Source organism: Odocoileus virginianus, chromosome 21 (genome assembly GCF_023699985.2).
Source record: "Odocoileus virginianus isolate 20LAN1187 ecotype Illinois chromosome 21, Ovbor_1.2, whole genome shotgun sequence".
Lineage (NCBI taxonomy): Eukaryota > Metazoa > Chordata > Mammalia > Artiodactyla > Cervidae > Odocoileus > Odocoileus virginianus.
Window position 1 is genome coordinate 1978097 of NC_069694.1, and position 23872 is coordinate 2001968.

Below are 23872 nucleotides of genomic sequence, written 5' to 3' on the forward strand. Positions count from 1 at the left end.
TAGTAGCCTAAGGATATATCCTTCACCTTTCCTCTCCATTAACTTTTTGTAATGGCCCTGAGCATCTTTCAGTTATTCATTAGAACAATAGGAGTAAAATTTTTGATGGGAGAACTTTCAACGACTGTTGTATAAATAAATGCAATATCATATTGTCAACTCGATATCATATTGATTTTATGCAGAAAACTTACCTAATCTTTGAAAAATGCAAAGAGTACCTAGACAAGTATTTGTTTTTCACCACATACTTCAAATAAATTCATTCCTAAGTTCACTGGCTAACCAGAGAAGTGAATGAGTGTGTGCACCCAATGAAGCAGTTAAACAGCTATGGAAAGTGCATTCTTAATTGGCCAGAAAAACAACTACTACCCACATTCATATTGAAATCAACTTTTAACTAAATTCAATTCATTTCAAAATTTATTATAATGAAACTTTATTGTTATTCAAATTATTTAGTGTGAGCTACCTTGATTAATGTGCTTTGATGAAAGAGAATAATGCTTAGTAATTGGGTAGCAGAAGAAAACTAAGGAAGTCAACACCTATTTTCAGAGAAGACTAAAGAGATGGAGAACCAAAGAGAGAGGAGAAAAGCCCTTGTATTTCACCATCTGTTATTCTGGGCAAGAAAATATCTGTAGCCTTGTTACCCATCCAGTTCCTTTAAGTGATTTCAGAAGCTAGGGTAGCAACAGCGACTCGTGCACAAACATTGTTACTTCTACCTTGAACTGCTTGCTGGGGAGACAAATACTCTAAGGTGACCCCATGGTAAATTGCGGTTCACCCCTGAATCGGGTCAGTTCCAGGTAGTTGTGAGATGATTAAGGACACAGCCAAAGGCCCCAGCCCCACGTGTCTGGGGGGAAGCAGCGATCCAGGAGGGCGCAGGGGAGGAAGATGGCTGGGCAGAGCGGGCCTGCTTCCACCGCCGCCGCCGTCAGCCTGTACTGATGCTCAGGCTGCCAGAGGCTTTCTAGTTGCCATGGCAACTGTTGGGCTCCGCTGCAAACTCAGAGCAGAGCCTCTGAAGTTAGGTACCACGCACTGGAGCCCCGCAGACGCAAAGCGGGGAGCAAGGGTCACACATGCGGTCGATCTACAGCCCCCAGGACTGACATAATCGCTCTAAGGCCGGAGTTTTGTTTATGTTTTGTACAATGAGATCGTTCTTGCCTGGCATTGTTCATTAGTGTGTTTGGCGCCCAGAGCGGGGAGACTGCAAATCCTCTCACTTGTAACGGCAACGGAAAGGGGGTGGGTAGGAAACGTGGCGACCAGGAATGCACGCAGCGGGCTCATTCACTCATGCAGCTATATATTCCAACATCTCCCGAGAACATATTTGTGTGGGGCACTATGCCAAGTGCTGGGTCTGCAAGGAAATAAGACCGCCCCTCTCAGAGTCACAACAGTAATTACCAACATTAGCTGGGTCTGCAAGGAAATAAGACCGCCCCTCTCAGAGTCACAACAGTAATTACCAACATTAGCAGAGCCTTCGCGAGCCTGGGGGAAACCAATTAGGCATGGCAAAGCTCCCCACGGATCCCTCTTGGAAGACAGATTCAGAATCCAAACGCGGACGAGGAAGGAGACTCCCGAAACGGAGGCGGTCCGGAGGGAAGGCTAGGGGAAAAGAGGGAAGCCGCCTTTCCCTAGGGAGGGAAATCTGTCAGAGCCACTCAACTGTTTCTCTGAGGCTGCCAGGGAGAAGAGGTTTGTTTTTCTTTTAGGAAGAAAAGAGCCCTTTTCCCTACTGGGCTCGGTTTCTAGTAGGGGAAGCTCCGCCTCCTAGGGCTGTTGATTGGCCCAACTTTTTCCAGCTAATTTTTACCAGCATCCTCTCGGTCTGATTGGCTCGCTTTGCTGAATTCCGCCGGGAGCCGCATCCTACCTGGTCGCGAGGGGTACAGCCTCCCCACCTTCTCCTTTCTGCACTCACCAGTCTGCAGCTGAGGTGGGAGGAAAAGTCCTGGCTGGAGAACTGAGAAGAAAAGCGATCCCCATGGGTTCTTGGAAAGCTCTTCTCTTCTCCCCTTTTCTTCTGTGGAATCAGAGGAGAGGCGTGAGGTTGATGTTCCTGTTACTGACCGTGCATCTGGGAAACTGGTGAGTAAATTCAAGGACTTCCAACTATTCTTTGCTATCTACCCACTCCCTCCTCATTTCTCTTTAGAAATCATGCTGGGTTAAATAATTTGCATTTCCCCGGTCACATTTGGGATATTTTTCCATCAGTTTATTTTTTTATTAGATCTACTCATTTTCTGATAGTATGAAACGAGCCTATGTGTGAAGCACCGAAATTAGCTCAGTTGGTTGTGACTTGAAGCACAGTGGAAACTAGTAAAGACTCAGTTGCTGGAAGTAGGGAGGGGAGTAGAAATGATTTTGTAACTGCATTTAGTGAATGAATGTCACTGTTGAACTTTCTGAATAATTCTGCATTTTAAAGACAAAGTTATTTTCGAAACTTGTTACACAGCATGGTATGTATGAAGCTTTTCTATACACTAATATTGCTTTTTCCCTTATCCCTTCTTTTTTGCTATTCAAAAAAAAATAAGCAAAGTTTTAGTCAAGGAGGATCATAGATATGGCTTAAAAATCCATCAGGGTTGCAAGTCTGTTATTTTTGTTAGAAATTAATTGTGTATAATTTATTGAGTCAGTTTTGAATGATTTTTATTTTAATGGGCTGTGTACAAGTAAATGAAAGTGTTATGTTGATGTGAATGTCCTGGATGCGTGTGTGTGTATGCATGTCATACAGTATGCATTTGTCATACAGCATGACAAAAAGGGATGAGTGAGATGGGGGACAGTGTTTAGAACTCGAGTAAAACGCGATCACTATAGAGATGGAAACATGCCTTTACAACTACTTGCATCATTGCTAAAATGTATTATGATTATGATTATTTTTAGCATATAGCTAGAGTGAATTTTTTGCCACTACTGGCCTATAGAACAACTGTATTTTCTCTCCAAAAATAGAGAATAAAGTATGCTAAGTAATATGGGTCTTGCCAGAACATGTTTGACACTGTTTTTTAATATTACAGTTTTAGTTTATTTACCCTCTTCCCTCAGAAACTTAAATGTTCTGTATGGGTACAAACATACTACGTAATTAACTTCTTATACTTAAGTGTGACATAATGGTTTAGTTCTTTGAATATATTATAAAATTATGAAATATATCTTGGTAGGCCGTGTATCACTGCTTTCCTGCATCTTCATAATATTGCAAATGCATCTGTGTCCTCATAAGTAAAAACAGATTTCCTGGTGGTTTTCTGGAGTAACAACCTGTATGCCCCTCATCACTCTGAGTGCAAGCTCCTTTTGCCGCCCAGTAGACAGGGCTTACTACAGGGCATGCTGTCTTTCTAAAGAGATGTTTGGTTTTAAATAATACATTTTCTTCTTGAGGATATTTGCATTATCAAGGCTCCAGAACTCTCTGTCAAGCTGCTCAGAATTAGGGTTTTGTGGTGGTGTAGACAGAGATGGACTCTGGCAGACTGGAGACATGATTCTATGTGTCAAGAGTCCTTAATCTCTCTGAGCACAGTTTCTTCATTTAGGAAATGGAGGAAAGCAGTAGATCATTTATGATTTCTTCAAGTTTTCATATACAATATGTTCAAGGTTTGAAGTGAAACAAAATAACTCAGTAGTTGTGTCACTGGCTTTTCTTAGTAGTGTTCAAGAGGGAAATTTTAATGGGGATGTCATGCACTTTTTTTTGCCATTATGGATAAGTGAGAGACAGATAAATGTGTTAACAGCTTAAGTAGATGAATTGTTTTATCATAGTACCAAAAAGAATATGAATTTTTCTGGCAAGTGAATAAATACGTAGTAAAAAAAAATAAAGATATATGTTGCTGTTGTAATTAGCTCTTAGGGTCTCAATGATGAGAATGCATGTATTTACTTTTCAAAGTAGCTACAGTTGTGATGAACTTTTCATCCTTTTAATATTTAGTTGAAGCTAATTGATGTAGACATGTACAAACCACTTACATTCATATTTTCTTCTTCATTTCTCCTTTTGTGAGAGACCTTCCTAAAACTAACCACAGATGGTTCTTTCTAAGAATTTTGATGGCTGATGCCAGTTTCTAAATTAAATCTTCAAAGTCACCTATTTTGGAATCTACCAAATTGGAAGTCTTGATTTTTTCGTATCTCATCAGAGACAGTAGCTTGTTTCCTCATTAGTTTTCACCAAGAGTATAAAGAAGAGACATTTTACTGATTTTTATATTGCTGAGCTATGAAAACCTATCCTGTTGTTGTAGCTAAAACCTGAAGTCACAGTTTCTGTGTTTCATTCTCAGTGAGGCTCCATGGCATCTTGGCAAGCTGGTTAAAACTTCTCAAGCCTGAGCTGTCTCATTTGTAGTGTTGAAAACAATCTCATTTTGATCAGACTTTGGAAAAGAGTTGAAGCAGTGGTGTGAGATGTTGGCTGTTCTGAACTAAGTTACAGTGAGCTTTCACTAAGAAGTGATATTCTGACAGAGCTCAAGGAAGGGAACTCATCTTTATTTTTAGAAACAATTCATTAAATCAATAATCCTACAGTATAGCAGTCATGTGCCTAAATGACAATATTCAAGTATAATTGCTTTCAAAATATATTATTTTCAAATAATTTTAGTAATATATTTTGTGGAGATGATAATACATGGTTTTTCTTTAGACACTTAGATTTTTGGCTTCATTCTCTAATAAAATGTGGGTGCAAACTTACAGACACAATGACTAATGATGTTCTAGAATAATTAAATATTCAAAGAAGAAATGAGAGACAAAATGATTTTGATGCTAAAATGCAAATGCATAATTACTAAATCCCACGTTTATAGAGTCTTTTAGGTATACTCTTCTTCCCTTTTATCCCATTATGTACTATGAGACACATTGTTGGTAAAGCAACAAAAGGAAATGTCTGATTTTTCATTTAAAAATGAAAGAGACAAGCCTGGTGTTTTATATTTATATACAGGTGATTAAGATTTATCTAAGAAAATAATAATGATGGTGGGGTCCCAAACAAGAGGAAGCAAAGCAGGGTGGAAAACTGGAAAAAAATTTGGCTCTTGAGACATTACTAAAATATGGTGAAATGACTGCCACAGGCCTCTGGAGATTAATTCACATATATGCATGCTACCGACTGAGAACCGTGGACCTGATCATTAGATATAACTTATAGTTTCAGCTACACCCCTTCCCACTAGGGTGATTTCAGGCAAATCTTTGAGGCAGAGTCCTCATCTGTGAAAAGCAGAAATGACATCTACCTTTCGAACTTGTTTCAAGACCAAGAGAGAAAATTTGTGCAAAGTAATGTCACCTAAATTTTTAACTGAAATGACATAACAGATATTCTCAGAATCACAGTAAGTCTAGAATTATTTATTCTAGTTAAAGTCAAGCTCAGTAAACTCCTTGAATTCTTGTGCATTATTATTAAATATCTTGCAATGAACTGAACTATAAAACTACTTTTCATATTATTGAATCTTTTTTGAATTAGAGACACCGTCGAGCCATCAGAAGCTTCCCTGATGGCTGAGATGGTGAAGAATCCACCTGCATCTCGGGAGGTTGGGTCGGGAGATCTCCTGGAGAATGGATTGGCTGTCCACTCCAATACTGTTACCTGGAGAATTCCACAGACTCCTGACCAGCTCCAGTTCATGGGATCACAAAAAGTCGGACATTACTGAGAGACTAACACTTTCACACTTTACGTTTTGAGTTACAAGAAAGATCAGTCTTTCATTCAACAAATATCTACTGAATGCCAGCTATGCTCTACAACTTGCTGGGTGTGCAGTGGTGAATAAACTAGACGTGAGTACTAACCAGACGGACAGTGCTTGTATTTTACATGAGTACTCTGTTACACTCACTGCTAAAGCCGAGATTTATGATGTTACTCAAAGGGAAACATCAAAATAATAGTCAAAATAATGAAATACATTTTAACTCCAAAGATAAACAGAGGAGTCTAAATTTTTAAGGTTACAGGGTGCTAATAGAAAATATTACAGTCAAGGCAAGAAAATTAGAACACCATGAGATTACTCATCGGCAATACCAGAAAACCATGGGGGAAATGTCTCCAAAATAAAGACACGTGTTCAACCTAGAAAGTTATACTTAGTGGAACTACCATCAAGCATGAAGGGAAAATAAAGGTTAGATACTGTTATTCTCCCAGTTTTGCAGATGGGAAAATCAGGACACATCAATTTTTAGGAACACACTAAAGATGCCAGGCATCTCAGGGGTAAACAATCCTCTTGCAATGCTGGAGACACAGGATGGATCCTGGGTCTGAAAGATCCCCTGAAGGAGGAAATGGCAACCCACTCCAGTATTCTTGCTTGGGAAATCCCATGGACAGAGAAGCCTGGCTAACTACTGTCCATGGGTTCACAAAAGATTTTGACACAACTACATAGCTAAATTCAGTTCAGTTCAGTTCAGTCGCTTAGTCGTCTCCGAGTTTTTGCAACCCCATGGACTGTAGCACGCCCTGCATCCTTTCCCTGTCCATCACCAATTCCCAGAGCTTGCTCAAACACATGTCCATTGAGTCGGTGATGCCATCCAACCATCTCATCCTCTGTCATCTTCTCCTGCTGCCTTCAATCTTTCCCAGCCTCAGAGTCTTTTCCAATGAGTTAGTTCTTTGCATCAGGTGGACAAAGTATTGGAGTTTCAGCCTCAGCATCAGTCCTTCCAATGAACACCCAGGACTGATTTCCTTTAGGATTGACTTGTTTGATCTCCTTACAGTCTAAGGGACTCTCAAGCATCTTCTTGACACTTGAGTTCAAAAGCATCAATTCTTTAGTGCTCAGCTTTCTTTATGGTCCAGCTCTCACATCCATATGTGACTACTGGAAAAACCATAGCTCTGACTAGATGGACCTTTGTTGGAAAAATAATGTTTCTGCTTTTTAATATGCTAAGTTGGTCATAGCTTTTTCCAAGGAAAAGCTTGTTTCTAAGGAACAAAGGTCTTTTAATTTCATGACTGCAGTAACCATCTGCAGTGATTTTGGAGCCCCCCAAAATAATACAGAGTAGGCACTAAATAATACATAGAAACAAAGTGAAAGTCGCTCAGTCGTGTCCGACTCTTTGCGGCCCCTTGGACTGTATAGTCCATGGAATTCTTCAGGCCAGGATCCTGAAGTGGGTAGCCTATCCCATCTCCAGGGGATCTTCCCAATGAAGATCCCAGGGACGAACCCAGGTCTCCCCGTTGCAGGCGGATTCTTTACCAACTGAGCTATCAAGGAAGCCCAAAATAATACACAGTGGAGCAGCTAAATAAACAACAACAAAGATCACCTTGCTGCTAACGCTGAGTCCATGACTCAGATCCACGTGCAGAGCAGAACCTGCGTTTGTAATCCCTTTCCTCTAAGGTTACAAATACCATGTAAATCAAAGCCATTAACATAACTGTGGACCAGGAAAGCTGGGGAGGGAGGGAAAGGATGAGGAAGGGAAAGTAGAGAAAAAGAGAGGAGCAGAGGGGAGAGGAGAGGGGAGGAGATACTTGAGTGCAATGGACAGAAGCACAATAGGCACACTATCCGCTGTGGCCCTGACGCATAACCTAGAATCTTATGGGCAGTGCTGGAGTAATTATTTTAGGGAAAAAACTTCAACAAACTGGACTTCTTGATCTAGAAAAAAACCCCACTGGATAAAAGCAAGAATTTGGAATTCAGGAAACTTGTATTGAGGCATCTTATATTCTTAAGGATGCCAGAGAAAATCATGCTTGAATTTACTATGTATAGATGTCATAAACAATCTATAACTAAGTAGTGAAAGCTATGTGAAGACAGATTTTCATCCATACAAAAGTCTTCTAACAAAGTAATGGATGCCTTATCACTAGACTTTTAGCAGAAACTTGTTAGAAGGAGATGAAATCTATGGTTTTCTTCCATTTTTAAATAGCTCAAGATCTAATTCTCCCTGTACTAAAATAGTTTAGCCAACTGAAGCCCCGTGTTTCAGGAAAGAGTCTTAGCTATTAATTCAGTAAACAGTCATTCAGCAAATATTTATTCAGTGCCCACTATGTAAGGCACTTTGGTCGTTGAATGTGTTTCATTACAATGGCAATGCTTCCCTGACAGTTCAGTTGATAAAGAATCCGCTTGCAATGCAGGAGACCCCAGTTCAGTTTCTGGGTGGGGAAGATCCGCTGGAGAAGGGATAGGCTATCCACTCCAGTATTCTTGGGCTTCCCTTGTGGCTCAGCTGGTAAAGAATCTGCCTGCAGTGTGGGAGACCTGGGTTCGATCCCTGGGTAGGGAAGGTCCCCTGGAAAAGGGAAGGGCTACCCACTCCAGTATTCTGGCCTGGAGAATTCCATGGACTATAGTCCAGGGGGTCACAAAGAGTCGGACACAACTGAGTGATTTTCACTTTCTAACATCCTGTTAAAATCTATATAATTTAGTTAAATAGTAAATTTCTGAACTGTAGGGATCTTTTTCTCCTAAATACAATCCATTTGGAGATTTAACATTTCTCCTTACTTTTAGACAAATATTTTGAGTAACACAGGGATGTAGAAAGAAAGTTAACATAGACCCTGAACTTCAACCTGTAGGTGGATGGGCATATCAGAAGGCTTATGATTAGAAAATAGTAGGTTTAATATAAAATTTTAACAGTTATGATCAGGGTATGATTCAGTTCGCTATGTAACAATAAGACTATTAGAATCAAGGGTTCTGGAAAAGAAGTTAATCTTTAGGTATGTTACTAAGACCATGATTCATGCTTGCAGAATTTGAGAACTGCTTTAATAAAGACATGTCATTCACCTCTCAGTCATCCTAGATGTGTGTAACTATCAGAATAATTTTCCAGCACATGTGGTGGAGGGCTTTGAGCTTTTCTACTAAAGAGCCATATTGACTGAAACAAGGTAGTCCTATTGGTTCGATTAAACTTACTTTCTAATCCAGGCAGCTGTGTTCTGTAAACTGATTTCTTACTTTGTGCAGGTGTCTTATGCGTGTACATTTGTTCCTGTCATTTCCTTAGCAACAATTCTTTCTGAAAGCCTTCAGATTGTCGTAACTGTAGTTGACTAGAGTGTTTTGTTGTTTCTGTTCTACTCATTTGTATTCTCTCCCTTTTCAAGTGAAAGTCCTGAGAGGATACTTACGTCAGTGAAAATATTTTACCTCTTATTTACGCTCTCAAGACTTAGGAAAAAGTATAACTTTTTGCATTCAGAAGAACAAATCCCCATTTCTTTCTTCCATTTAAAGATCTTTTCATATCTTTTATAATTTAATAACCTCAATATTATGTCTCAATTTTGCAAAAATTTTAGCAGCCTTATATAATTTATCTGAGCATCAAAGGCTTAGAGAATGGGAATGTCATGAAGAGTTATATTGTTTCTAAGTCTAATTTATATTGTGTTGTGTTCTATGAATATAAAGTAAAATAATGAAAAATTTGCTGTTCATTTTAATATACTTTCAATCCAGCAGTAATTTTTTAATAGACTGAAGAAAATTATGGTTTATTACCCTTCCTCCAAAAACTATTCACTTGGAAACAGGCTCAAAAAACATTTATAATCTCTGTGTATTCACCACCCCCCTAAATATTATTCTTTAGAATCATGGTTCCCAACTTTATAAACTCTGTTTCAAGAAAATAGAATTGGTATGTCAAACAAAGCAAATAAAAAATCCAAAAACTTGCACACAACATTGTTTTATTATTAGTATTTTTGGATCAATCACTAAACCATGAGAATTCCATAACTGTGAGCAAAGATGTTAAGAAAAAATAAGCTGCTTTTTTTTGTAATTTTCTCTTTTTGTTCTCTTTCTTATGTCACTATACTAATTAATTTTTAAAAATATATTCTGATATGAGTCTTTCCCTTTTCTTATTAACTATTATAGCTCTACATTCCTATATCTAGTCTAATCAGATCACACTGTGTTCTACTAGATTTAGGAATTTGTCATACTCCTTTTTGAAACTAAGAATGAAGCACTGTGTGCCCAAGCAATCTCTATGGTCATTAATTTCTTAACCTTAATGTAATTTGAAGGATTCTATATATTCTACTTTATCAAGAAAGTCACATAAAGTTCACAGTGGATGAAGTTATCATATTTTATTTTTTCTTCTAGGCTAATATTCCACATCTCAAATTGTAGAATCATTAATATTTAATCCAATTTCTATTCTATTCTGTGGACATAAAATATTTTAAGTTTTTTACCAAAAATAATTAGAATTTATTTTTCTTTATCTTAAATAATTTAAATAATCTGTTAGTGATACACATATATGCTGCTGCTGCTGCTAAGTCACTTCAGTCGTGTCCGACTCTGTGCGACCCCATAGACGGCAGCCCACCAGGCTCCTCTGTCCCTGGGATTCTCCAGGCAAGAGTACTGGAGTGGGTTGCCATTTCCTTCTCCTCTATGTTGTTGAAGTATATGGAAAAAATAAAACATTTTCCCCTAGTGTCATAATGTTTTTGATCATGTAATGTTAATAATAATAGAATAATATTTATTACATTTCTACTCCTCAAAATTACTTAGCCACTTGAAGCCTATACCTCCAGATTTTTCTGTAAGTTTAAACAAGTATGTGTATACACGTTTATGTGTACATTTTTATACAAATGAAATCTAACACTTGTTTTTGTCATACAACTAATATCAAAGGTATTTTTCTAGATTTATATATATACTTAATTGTTGTTCAGTCGCCCAGTCATGTCTGAAGTTTTGCAGCCCCATAGATTGCAGCACACCAGGCCTCCCTGTCCCTCACCATCTCCCAAAATTTGCCCAAGTTCATGTCCATTGCATTGGTGATTCCATCCAGCCATCTCATCCTCTGATACCATCTTCTCCGTCTGTCCTGAATCTTTCACAGCATCAGGAACTTTTCCAGTGGGTCAGGTGTTCGCATCAAATGACCAAAATACTGGAATTTCATCTTCAGCATCAGTCCTTCCAATGAGTATCAGGGTTTATTTCCCTTAAGATTGACTGATTTGATCTTCTTGCTGTCAAAGGGACTCTCAAGACTCCTCTCCAGCACCATAGTTCAAAGGCATCAATTTTTCATTGCTCTGCCTTCCTTACTGTCGAGCTTTCACAATCATGAGATGATTGTGACCACTGGGAAGACCACAGCCTTGACTATGGTCTTTGTCAGCAGAGTAATGTCTCTGCTTTTCAACACACTGTCTAGGTTTATCATAGCTTTCCTGCCAAGAAGGAAATGTCTTCTGATTTCATGGCTGCAGTCACCATTCACAGTGATTTTAGAGCCCAGGAAGAGGAAATCTGTCACTATTTCCACCTTTTCCCCTCTATTTGCCATGAAGTAATGGGGCCAGATGCTGTGATCTTAGTTTTTTTAGTATTTAGTTTTAAGCCAGCTGTTTTGCTCTCCTCCTTCACCCTCATCAAGAGTTTCTCTTCACTCTTTATGGACTAACTGAATAAATTATGATACTTCTGTAATATAGAATACCACATCATCATTAAAAGAAGGGACCAAGTATCTCTGTTCAGTTCAGTTGCTCAGTCTTGTCCCAACGTTTTGTGACCCCATGGACTGCAGCACGCCAGGCTTCCCTGTCCAGCACCAACTCCCGGAGCTTGCTCAAACTCATGTCCATCAAGTTGGTGATGCCATCCAACCATCTCATCCTTTGTCATCCCCTTCTCCTCCTGCCTTCAATCTTTCCCAGCAACAGAGTCTTTTCCAATTAGTCAGTTTTTTGCATCAGGTGGCCAAAGTGTTGGAGTTTCAGCTTCACCATCAGTCCTTCCAATGACTATTCAAGATTGATTTATTTTAGGATTGACTGGTTTGGTCTCTTTCAGTCCAAGAAACTCTCAAGAGTCTTCTCCAACACCACAGTTCAAAAGCATCAATTCTTTGGTGCTCAGCTTTCTTTACGGTCCAACTCTCCCATCCATACATGACCACTGGAAAAACCATAGCGTTGACTAGACAGACCTTTGTTGGCAGAGTGATGTCTCTGCTTTGTAAGATGCTAGGTTGGTCATAGCTTTTCTTCCAAGGAGCACGGGTTTTTATTATTGTGTCCATACACACATATGTGCTTGCATGTGCATTGTCACTTCAGTCATGTTCGACTCCATGCCACCCTGGGCACTATAGCCTGCACAGGCTCCTCTGTCCATGGGATTCTCATGTTTTCACTTCATTATTTCATCAGTGTTTCCAAGTTACCCAATTTGTTCTATTAGGGTAACTTATTCTGTTTATAGCGTCATCAACTCAGTAGACATGAGTTTGAGGAAACTCCAGGAGATAGTGAAGGATAGGGAAGCCTGGTGAGCTTCAGGCCACGAGGCCACAAAGAGTCAGACATGACTGAGTGGCTGAACACAAATGGTCATAAAAATGCCATTGATCCATATTATTGCTAGTTCTGAACATGCTAGTACCAAAACTTTTAATGTTTTGCCAGTGTGATGGCTAAAATTTGTCATATTTTAAACTTATTTTCCCTTGCTACCAGTAAATGTTAGCATAATTTCATATGTTTATTAGTCTTCTCTTCCCTCTGAAATTCCTGTGCAAGTTATGTTGTAGATATCTTTGTTTTTATCCTTTGTCTCTAGTTTTTGTCTGAATTCTGTCTAATGTCCTCCATAATTTATTTTTCCTTTTTTGTCAGTTTTTTCCTTTCCTGATTTGAAAACATGTTGTGTAGAAAGAACGCCTTACCCCAAAAAGTTAAAAAATAAATATTTTTGATATTTTCTTTAATTGTTTTATACTTTATTATATTTTGGTCTTTAGTATGCATGCTGAGTTGCTTCAGTTGCTTCTGACGCTTTGTGACCCCATGGACTATAGCGCTCCACGCCCCTCTGTCCATGGGATTTCCCAGGCAAGAATACTGGAATGCGTTGCCATTTCCTTCTCCAGGGATCTTCCAGATCCAGGGATCTAACCACATCTCTTGTTTCTCCTGCATTGGCAGGTGGGTTCTTTACCACTAGCCCCACCTGGGTATATTAGTAATTTATTGTGTAAGTAGTAATTTATTTTTTATAAATGTTTTAATAGGCATTTACTGAATTATTCATGCTCTCATTTCTAAGCTGACTAGTCATATTTATCATATACTGAATTTTTGGACACTTGGTATTTCACTTCGAATGTTTGATTTCGTTCTCACTGATTTTTTTATGTATTACACAATATGCTTTTGATTACAGTAACTTTACTTTGTTTTTCTCTTTATTCTGGCAAGGCAAATTTCATCTCACAATCTATTAAAAAAATTTTTTTTTGTTATCCTCATATTGAGGATTAATTACAGTATAATGATTTTAACATTTTATATAGAAACTGTTGATTTTAATTGAAACTTTCTTTTTGTTAATTTATTTTTAATTGAAGGATAATGCTTTACAACATTGGTTTAGTTTCTATGATACATCAACAAAATTTTTAAAATATAGATTTCTTAGATTCATAAACTAGTTTGAGAATTATATATTAATATGACTTTTATAGCCAAAATATTTACTTTGCCTTTATTTTTTCTATTCTTATATTCTTCAATTAGTTTTTTAGTTTCCTCACATAAGATGTACACCTTGCCTGCTATATTTTTTGTAACTGTTTTTTAGATTGTATCGTCATTGTTTTTTCTGAAGTTTATGATAGATTAGTACTAGGATGAGAAAGCTACTGTGTTTTTAAAATTAATTTTATATTAGGTAAAAATTACAATAATGTATGCATGTCAAGAAGCAACAGTTAGAACTGGACATGAAACCACAGACTATTTCCAAATCAGGAAAGGAGTACATCAAGGTTGTATATAGTCACCCTGCTTATTTAACTTATATACAGAGTACATCATGTGAAATGCTGGCCTGAATGAACCACAAGCTGGAATCAAGATTTCTGGAAGAAATGTCAATAACCTCAGATATGCAGATGACACCACCCTTATGGCAGAAAGTGAAGGAGAACTAAAGAGCCTCTTGATGAAAGTGAAAGAGGAGAGTGAAAAGGTTGGCTTAGAGCTCAACAATCAGAAAACTAAGATCATGGCATCTGGTCCCATCACCTCATGGCAAATAGAGGGGGAAACAGTGGAAACAGTGGCTGACTTTATTTCGTGGGGGGGGGGGGGGGGGGCTCCAAAATCACTGCACATGATGACTGCTGACATGAAATTAAAAGATGCTTGCTCCTTGGAAGGAAAGCTATGACCAACCTAGACAGCATATTAAAAATCAGAGACATTGCTTTACCAACAAAGGTCCGTCTAGTCAAGGCTATGGTTTTTCCAGTGGTCATGTATGGATGTGAGAGTTGGACTATAAAGAAAGCTGAGCGCCAAAGAATTGATGCTTTTGAATTGTGGTGTTAGAGAAGAGTCCCTTGGACTGCAAGGAGATCCAACCAGTCCATCCTAAAGGAAATCAGTCCTGAATATTCATTGGAAGGACTAATGCTAGATTTGAAACTCCAATACTTTGGACACCTGATGCGAAGAACCAATTCATTGGAAAAGACCCTGATGCTGGGAAAGATTGAAGGCGGGAGGAGAAGGGGACAACAAAGGATGAGATGGGTGAATGGCATCACCAACATGATAGACATGAGTTTGAGCAAGCTCTGGGAGTTGGTGATGAACTGGGAAGCCTGGTGTGCTGCAGTCCATGGCATTGGAAAGTGTTGGATATGACTGAGTGACTGAACTGAATTGAACAATAATGAATTCTCTGATTAAGGCCAATATTTACAGTTCTTACTTATTTTCTTTATTCACTATAATTTTACCTATGAACATCTAGGTGATTTCTAATATTCTTTACATTATTATTCATTTATTTAGTGAATTTTCTTTTATTGTGCACATTATATGTCTGGCTCAGCGACAATGTTATCATATTGAAAAGCTTAGCCCTGGCTTTCAAGGAGTTTATAGAGTGCCATAAACAAATAAAGTAGTTGAATAAGATGCAATGTGATTAATTTATGGTAGAGTTAAGCACTGAATAGACTGGAAGCACAGAGTGGAAAACACTTACTTAATACTCTAGACATGCTTCCCTTCTCCCTCCTCAGATTTCCAAAGCATTTCTCTCTAGTGCCTTAAGTGATGGGTCCCAAATTCTTTTGTGCTTATAAGATAATCACAGAATTGAGTGGACTATCATTTCACCTCTGAAGCTTCAAATCTGTAACACTGTTATCTATCACTCTTACTTATTTTGCTTCCCTACCAACATTTATGAACAATGAAAATGATTCAGCATCACTACCCTAAAAAGAACTCTATACTAAAGAAATAAGTGGTGAGACTATAACGGAAAAAAGAAGAAAAAGAATTAAATTTTTAAAATTTTATTTTCTCTGACTTTTAAATATAAAATCAGTGCCTATAAATACTCTTTAAAAGTTAGCTCCTATAGGCTTTGACTTTAAGATATAGTCTACTTAGAAACATTAAACATTATAGTTCTTCCCTGGAACGTGTCAGTTGACTTATGGAAATGTATCTGATGTTTATAAAAAAACACTAATTTGTCATGAGCAACAGTTCACTGACGAGGCCTGATTTTTGAGTTTCATCTGCCCTGTCTCAGCAGATTAATGGAAGGGTCTTTCCCAGGTGTCAGAACAAGGACACCTGCATTGAAATCAACTTTATTTGAACTATATATATATAGTTTGAACTATATATGAACTATATATATATATACACAGGGTGACCATACAATTTATAATTCAAATTAGGTTTTTTTGTGAGTGAAAGAGGGTACTATTTATAATTATTCTAGGACAACAGGTGTAAATCAAGATTGTCCTTGGCAAATCTTGATGAATGTTTACCCTATTTATGAAAGATAGTTTATATTGATTGATAGACTTGTTTTATATATATATATATTTTTTTCTAGCTGTAGAGATGAATTATTTCATGATTATATGCATTAGGTTATCTTGTCTATACTTAACCTATCTCTTAGTTATCATAAGTTTAAACTTTTTCTTATTGTATTAAGAAGAGTAATATACTCATTAAAGTATTTTTACATCAAATAATTTACTATATATTTATTATAATCAGACTTGTAAATGTATTAAAATAGCTTCAGTTCAGTTCAGTCGCTCAGTTGTGTCTGACTCTTTGCGACCCCATGAATTGCAGCACACCAGGCCTCCCTGTCCATCACCAACTCCCAGAGTTTACTCAAACTCATGTCCATCGAGTCGGTGATGCCATCCAGCCACCTCATCCTCTGTCGTCCCCTTCTCCTCCTGCCCCCAATCCCTCCCAGCATCAGAGTCTTTTCCAATGAGTCAGCTCTTCGCACGAGGTGGCCAAAATCCTGGAGTTTCAGCTTCAGCATCAGTCTTGCCAACGAACCCCCAGGGCTGACCTCCTTTAGGGTGTGCTGGTTGGGTTAGACGCTACAGGCATGTAATAACCACTGAAACATGAGGACTGACCTCCTTAGGGTGGGCTGGTTGGGTTAGACGCTACAGGCATGTAATAACCACTGAAACATGAGGACTGATCTCCTTAGGGTGGGCTGGTTGGATTAGACGCTACAGGCATATAATAACCACTGAAACATGAGGACTGATCTCCTTAGGGTTGGCCGGTTGGATTAGATGCTACAGGCATGTCATAACTACTGAAACATGAGGACTGATCTCCTTTAGAGTGGGCTGGTTGGATTAGATGCTACAGGCATGTAATAACCACTGAAACATGAGGGCTGATCTCCTTTAGAGTGGGCTGGTTGGATTAGACGCTACAGGCATGCAATAACCACTGAAACATGAGGACTGATCTCCTTAGGGTGGGCTGGTTGGGTTAGACGCTACAGGCATGTAATAACCACTGAAACATGAGGACTGACCTTCTTTAGGGTGGGCTGGTTGGGTTAGACGCTACAGGCATGTAATAACCACTGAAACATGAGGACTGACCTGCTTTAGGGTGGGCTGGTTGGGTTAGACGCTACAGGCATGTACTAACCACTGAAACATGAGGACTGACCTCCTTAGGGTGGGCTGGTTGGATTAGATGCTACAGGCATGCAATAACCACTGAAACATGAGGACTGACCTCAGGGTGGGCTGGTTGGATTAGACACTACAGGCATGCAATAACCACTGAAACATGAGGACTGACCTCCTTTAGGGTGGGCTGGTTGGGTTAGACGCTACAGGCATGTAATAACCACTGAAACATGAGGACTGATCTCCTTAGGGTGGGCTGGTTGGATTAGATGCTACAGGCATGTAATAACCACTGAAACATGAGGGCTGATCTCCTTTAGAGTGGGCTGGTTGGATTAGACGCTACAGGCATGCAATAACCACTGAAACATGAGGACTGACCTCCTTTAGGGTGTGCTGGTTGGATTAGACGCTACAGGCATGTAATAACCACTGAAACATGAGGACTGACCTCCTTTAGGGTGGGCTGGTTGGGTTAGACGCTACAGGCATGTAATAACCACTGAAACATGAGGGCTGATCTCCTTAGGGTGGGCTGGTTGGGTTAGACGCTACAGGCATGTAATAACCACTGACACATGAGGACTGACCTCCTTTAGGGTGGGCTGGTTGGGTTAGACGCTACAGGCATGTAATAACCACTGAAACATGAGGACTGACCTCCTTTAGGGAGGGCTGGTTGGGTTAGACGCTACAGGCATGTAATAACACTGAAACATGCTCTTGCTGTTTGCAGTGTGTGCCACTGAACGTGGCGCTGTGGCAGGATCTTTGTGTGTGATGGTTTTCCGTATTGTCTGAATGCGCTGTGCTCCGCTTAGTCACTCAGCCGTGTCCGACTCTTTGAGACCCCGTGGGCTGTAGCCTCCCAGGCTCCCCTGTCCATGGGGTTCTCCAGGCAAGAATGCTGGAGTGGTTGCCATGCCCTCCTCCAGGGGATCTTCTCGACCCAGGGGCTGAAACTAGATCTCTCGCATTGCAGGTGGATTTTTACTGCCTGAGCCACAAGGGAAGCCCAGGAATACTGGAGTGCATTGCAGGCGTATTCTTTACCAGCTGAGCGCCCACAGAAGCCTGATGGTTTGAACAGTTATCTCCTATAATAAAAAATAATGCCATCTAGGGGTTTCCCTGGTGGGTCAGTTGTAAAGAATCTTCCTGCCAATGTGGGAGACTCGGGTTCAATCCCTGGGTCGGGAAGATCCCCTGGAGGAGGAAATGGCAACCCACTCTGGTATTCTTGCCTTGAAAATCCCATGGACAGAGGAGCCTGGTGGGCTACAGTCCAAGGGGTACCAAAAAATCAGACACGACTTAGTGACTAAACAGTAACAACGAGAAGATCATTTAGATCAGGAATACAGTTTTATTTGTCTTTATGTTTTCTGTAGTTAACATATTTGTAGCACTTGTTATTTCTTCTATAAATGAATGAAAGCATTGGATTGAAGATTAAGCATACCTATTAGAAAATCTTTTTCATCAGAGTATGTGTGATTCCTTGAAATTATCATTCTAACTCCTCAGAGCTCAAGGCAGAGACTAAGTACCCTACATATGCACAGTCCAAATGCGCTTGCTAACTATTTACCACAAGTGTTGTTGTGTTCTTATAAATTAGAAGATTCACAATTCAACCACACTGGATTGTTTAATAGTGATGATACCATGGAAACTTCAAAGAGAAAATGAGCCTTCAAACTGATTCTTGTTTCAAATTCTGCCTCTATTGTTTAATACTGTGGGTCCTGGAAATTCTGTATATCTATTTTTTCTCATTTGTAAAATAGGAATAGTAATATTTATTTAATAAGATTACTCTGTATTAAATAGCATAGCTTAATATGGAAGAAACCTTGCACACAGTTCTGAAAACATAATAGGAACTTAATGGCACATTATTGGCACTCAACAGTTGATAATAACAATGAAAACATCAGTCATTAAAATTAAAAAAATATAAAATTATATACTGGGGAGTCTATGTATTTCCAGTAGTGATAAAATTATATTTATTCAAACTGTTTAAAAGAAGTGCTTGAGAATTCCCAGGGAAATTTCCTAAGAAAATATTACTTGTTTCCCCCAAATGAATGTTCACTCAACGTACGTAAATGTTACAGATCTTCCAGCCTGTGAAAGACAGTGAGACATTGATATGCTATATAAACTATGTTTAACTTATTACAAGTGTTTTTTTAATCCACAAAATAATACCAATATGATATTAAAGTCGTTAATATTCTGAAAGCAATTTAGAAAATGTAGACACAAACGTAGAATAATGGACTATTAATATAATGAAATTTCCTTTCTGTTATTGCCAAAAATGAGGAAAGTTAGCTTTGTAATATCATTGAGGCAAATTTTCATATTACCTCTGAGCTTTCTGGGAAAATGGGAATATACATCAGTGTGTACATGTACTTTTGGGATTACTAAGATTTTGTTGCCCTAAAAAATAGGGAAAGCTTTTATATTTTCTGGGAACATCCATTTGACTACAATCATATTGCAAAGAAAAATCAAGTTCTTATATGTGTATTGATCTTCTCTATCCATCAGATTTTTTTTTTTTTAATAAAACCAGGGTTTAAAGCTAGATGCATGCCCTAAAGTTTTGGTTATTGACAATATTTCAGCAATTCTAATTTCATAAAATTTTGCTGGAGGACACACCAGCAGGGATTCCTAATACTTCAGTATTTTTGAGTCTTTAGTTCATAAATGAATGTATCTATGTACATATATATACCTTTTATTGAGGGAAAATAAGAATTTATTTGAAGGAAATCATATAACTATATTTTAGTAGTATATACTTTTTAAGTTAAATACTGCAAAATAATTATGAATGAACACTTCATTAAAAATCTGTTAATATACCAGGAGTATAAAATTTGTACTCTGTGGTAATAAACTACCCCCCAAGTCTCAGTAGCTTACAAAAGGGATAAAATTATATACTCTAGTAATAATCTACTCCCAAATCTCAGCGACTTACGATTCTAAATGTTTATTTCTCACTCAGGCTACGTGTCCATTGTAGGTCAGCTGTGGCTCAGGTCGGGTGCCTTTACCCTGACAGACAAGTCATGGAGGACTAACCTCTGAGCGTGACTGGGTCTCTCCACAGAAGGACCAGAGAGAGACGGTGAACGTGCGTCGACATTAGAGCTTCTGCTCGGTAGTGGCACGTTACACGTTCCATTAGCCAAAACAAACTACTGAGCCAAACTTGAGTTTAGTGGGTCAGGGATGTATAATTCTCTTTGAGAAAGGAGAACTCAGGTCACATGACCAAGCTAGAACCCAGTGAAGTGAAAACTATAATTATCTGACAGGAAGAAGATGAGAAATATTGAGAAGACTACTACGTCCCATTATCTGTTAATAACTATCAATATAATGACTGTGAAGATGAAATGAGGCACAAATATTTCAAAGATTAAGTTTTTATTTACAATGTTAATTTATACTCTTTAAAAGGATAAAAAGGGTGAATGTTAACTAAACTTACTGTGGTAGTCATCTGCTGTGTACATGTGTCAAATCATTGTGTTGTACGCCTTAAATATAGACGATGTTGTAAGTCAATTATATATCAATAAAACTGGAAAAAATGATAAAAGAGTTAAGGATGGCATTAGCTAAGATGTTTAGGTCCACAGCAAAAGAGAGCTGAATGAATAGTGTAGAAATAACAATTAAAGCTATTATGATAAACTTCAGTATCTATTGTGTGAGGCAAGCCCATCTCTGAAACATATGTAAGTAAACAATGTATTATAGATTTACCTAATTTTACCAATATAAAAGTTTATATATATTTTTCACTGGGGACGAAGATTTACTAAAGGTGAGTGTAAGTCTAGAATGATCTCACTCAAATGATGATCGGGTAATTCATTGGCAATAAAGATGAATATTTTTTATCCTGGTGGCTCAACTTTCCTAGTAGCTCAGCTGGTAAAGAATCTGCCTGCAATGTGGGAGAGCTGGGTTCGATTCCTGGGTTGGGAAGATTCCATGGAAAAGGGAACGGCTACACACTCCAGTATTCTGGTCTGGAGAATTTCATGGACTGGCAAAGAGTAGGACACAGCTGAGCGACTTTGACTTTTCAAGATAAATATATTACAACTGAGGCTCCCCAGGTGGCACAGTGGTAAAGAATCTGCCTGCCAATGCAGCAGATGCAGGAGATTTGGGCTCAATCCTTGGGTTGGGAAGATCCCCTGGAGTAGAAAATGGGCACCCACTCCAGTATTTTTGCCTGGAAAATTCCATGGACAGAGGAGCCTAGTGGCTTGAGTCCAGGGAGTCGCAAACAGCTGGACATGAGTGAGTGACTGAGCTCACACACACACACACACACACACACACACACACACATACATTACTACCACATATGTTTCTAATATAATTCATAAGTAAGCTGGAACTTTATGCTTGTTAAACACATAGGTATAGCAGGAAGCATTAACTGTAGGACCAAGGTTTGAGTTTCAGTTTTGCAAACAAATGAGTCTGTGCTTTCTTTAGTTCCCTACAAACTTCAGTTTCCTCTTTACAAAATAAAGGCAGTGGGTTATTTGATCCCTAAAGTCTAAATTCCAGTTCTAAAATTTGATAATCAGAGTTTTCAATTATGTATATATGGAGAGTGAGTCATTCACTTATGATTTGAAAAGACAATCTTCAACCAAATTGTTGGAATAAATGGCTGGGGTCTGGGTTCTTCTGACTTAGCAGGAAAAAGCATCAGTTCGGTCAGTTCAGTCACTCAGTTGGGTTCTACTCTTTGCAACCCCGAGGATTGCAGCACTCCAGGCTTCCCTGTCCATCACCAAATCCCGGAGTTTACTCAAACTCATGTCCATTGATTGGTGATGCCATCAAACCATCTCATCCTCTATTATCCCCCTCTTTCCCACCATCAATCTTTCCCAGCATCAAGGTCTTTTCCAATGAGTCAGTTCTTTGCCATCAGGTGGCCAAAGTATTGGAGTTTCAGCTTCAGCATCAGTCCTTCCAATGAACACCCAGGACTGATCTCCTTTAGGACGGACTGGTTGGATCTCCTTGCAGTCCAAGGGACTCTCAAGAGTCTTCTCCAACACCACAGTTCAAAAGCATCAATTCTTCAGTGCTCAGCTTTCTTTATAGTCCAACTCTCACATCCATATATGACCAATGGAAAAACCATAGATTAAACTAGATGGACCTTTATTGGCAAAGTAATGTCTCTGCTTTTTAATATGCTGTCTAGGTTGGTCATAGCTTTTCTTCCAAGGAGTAAGCGTCTTTTAATTTCATGACTGCAGTCACCATCTGCAGTGATTTTGAAGCCCCCCAAAATAAAGTCAGCCACTGTTTCCACTGTCTCCCCATCTAATTCCCATGAGGTGATGGGACCAGATGCCATGATCTTCATTTTCTGAATGTTGAGCTTTAAGCCAACTTCTTCACTCTCCTCTTTCACTTTTGCCAAGAGGCTCATTAGTTCTTCACTTTCTGCCATAAGGGTGGTGTCATCTGCATATCTGAGGTTACTGATATTTCTCCTGGCAGTCTTGATTATAGCTTGTGCCTCTTCCAGTCCAGCATTTCTCATGATGTGCTCTTCATATAAGTTAAATAAGCAGAGTGACAATATTCAGCCTTGACAGTCTCTTTTCCCGATTTGGAACCGTCTGTTTTTCTATGTCCAGTTCTAACTGTTGCTTCTTGAACTCCATACAGATTTCTCAGGAGGCAGGTCAGGTGGCCTGGTATTCCCATCTCTTTCAGAGTTTTCCACAGTTTGTTGTGATCCTCACAGTCAAAGGCTTTGGCATAGTCAATAATGCAGAAGTAGATATTTTTCTGGAACTCTCTCACTTTTTCAATGATCCAGCAGATGTTGGCAATTTGATCTCTGGTTCCTCTGCCTTTTCTGAATCCACCTTGAACATCTGGAAGTTCATGGTTCACCTACTGTTGAAGCTTGTCTTGTAAAATTTTGAGCATTACTTTGCTAGCGTGTGAGATGAGCGCAATTGTGCCTTAGTTTGAGCATTCTTTGGCATTGCCTTTCTTTGGGGTTGGAATGAAAACTGACCTTTTCCAGTCCTGTGGCCACTGCTGAGTTTTCCAAATTTGCTGGCATATTGATTGCAGCACTTTCACAGCATCGTCTTTTAGGATTTGAAATAACTTAACTGGTATTCCACTAACTCCACTAGCTTTGTTCATAGTGATTCTTCCTAAGGCCCACTTTACTTCACATTCCAGGATGCCTGGCTCTGGTGAGTGTTCATACCATCATGATTATCTGGGTCATGAAGATCTTTTTTTGTATAGCTTTTCTGTGTATTCTTGCCACCTCTTTTTAATATCTTCTGCTTCTGTTAGGTCCATACCATTTCTGTTCTTTATTGTGCCCATCTTTGCATGAAATATTCCCTTGGTGTCTCTAATTTTCTTGAAGAGATCTCTAGTCTTTGTTTTCCTCTATTTCATTGCATTGATCACTGAGAAGGGCTTTCTTATCTCTCCTTGCTATCCTTTGGAACTCTGCATTCAAATGGGTATTTCTTTCATTTTCTCCTTCAGCTTTTGCTTTTCTTCTTTCGCAGCTATTTGTAAGGTCTCCTCAGACAACCATTTTGCCTTTTTGCATTTCTTTTTTTTTGGAGATGGTCTTGGTCACTGCCTCCTGTACAGTGTTATGAACCTCCATCCGTCGCTCTTCAGGCACTCTGTCTATCAGATCTAACCCCTT

At 38.8% G+C, this 23872-nt stretch overlaps 1 protein-coding gene across 1 annotated transcript in view; it reads left to right on the forward strand.

Annotated features, from left to right (window-relative positions):
* The first annotated feature begins 1483 nt into the window (after window positions 1-1483).
* Window positions 1484-23872, forward strand: part of GABRG1 (gamma-aminobutyric acid type A receptor subunit gamma1) — an 82747-nt gene continuing 60358 nt past the window's right edge. Inside the window, exon 1 of the mRNA XM_020890164.2 lies at window positions 1484-2121. Within this exon, the coding sequence (XP_020745823.1) occupies window positions 2018-2121 (104 nt within the window). The 5' untranslated portion in view covers window positions 1484-2017. The remainder of the gene's footprint in view (window positions 2122-23872) is intronic.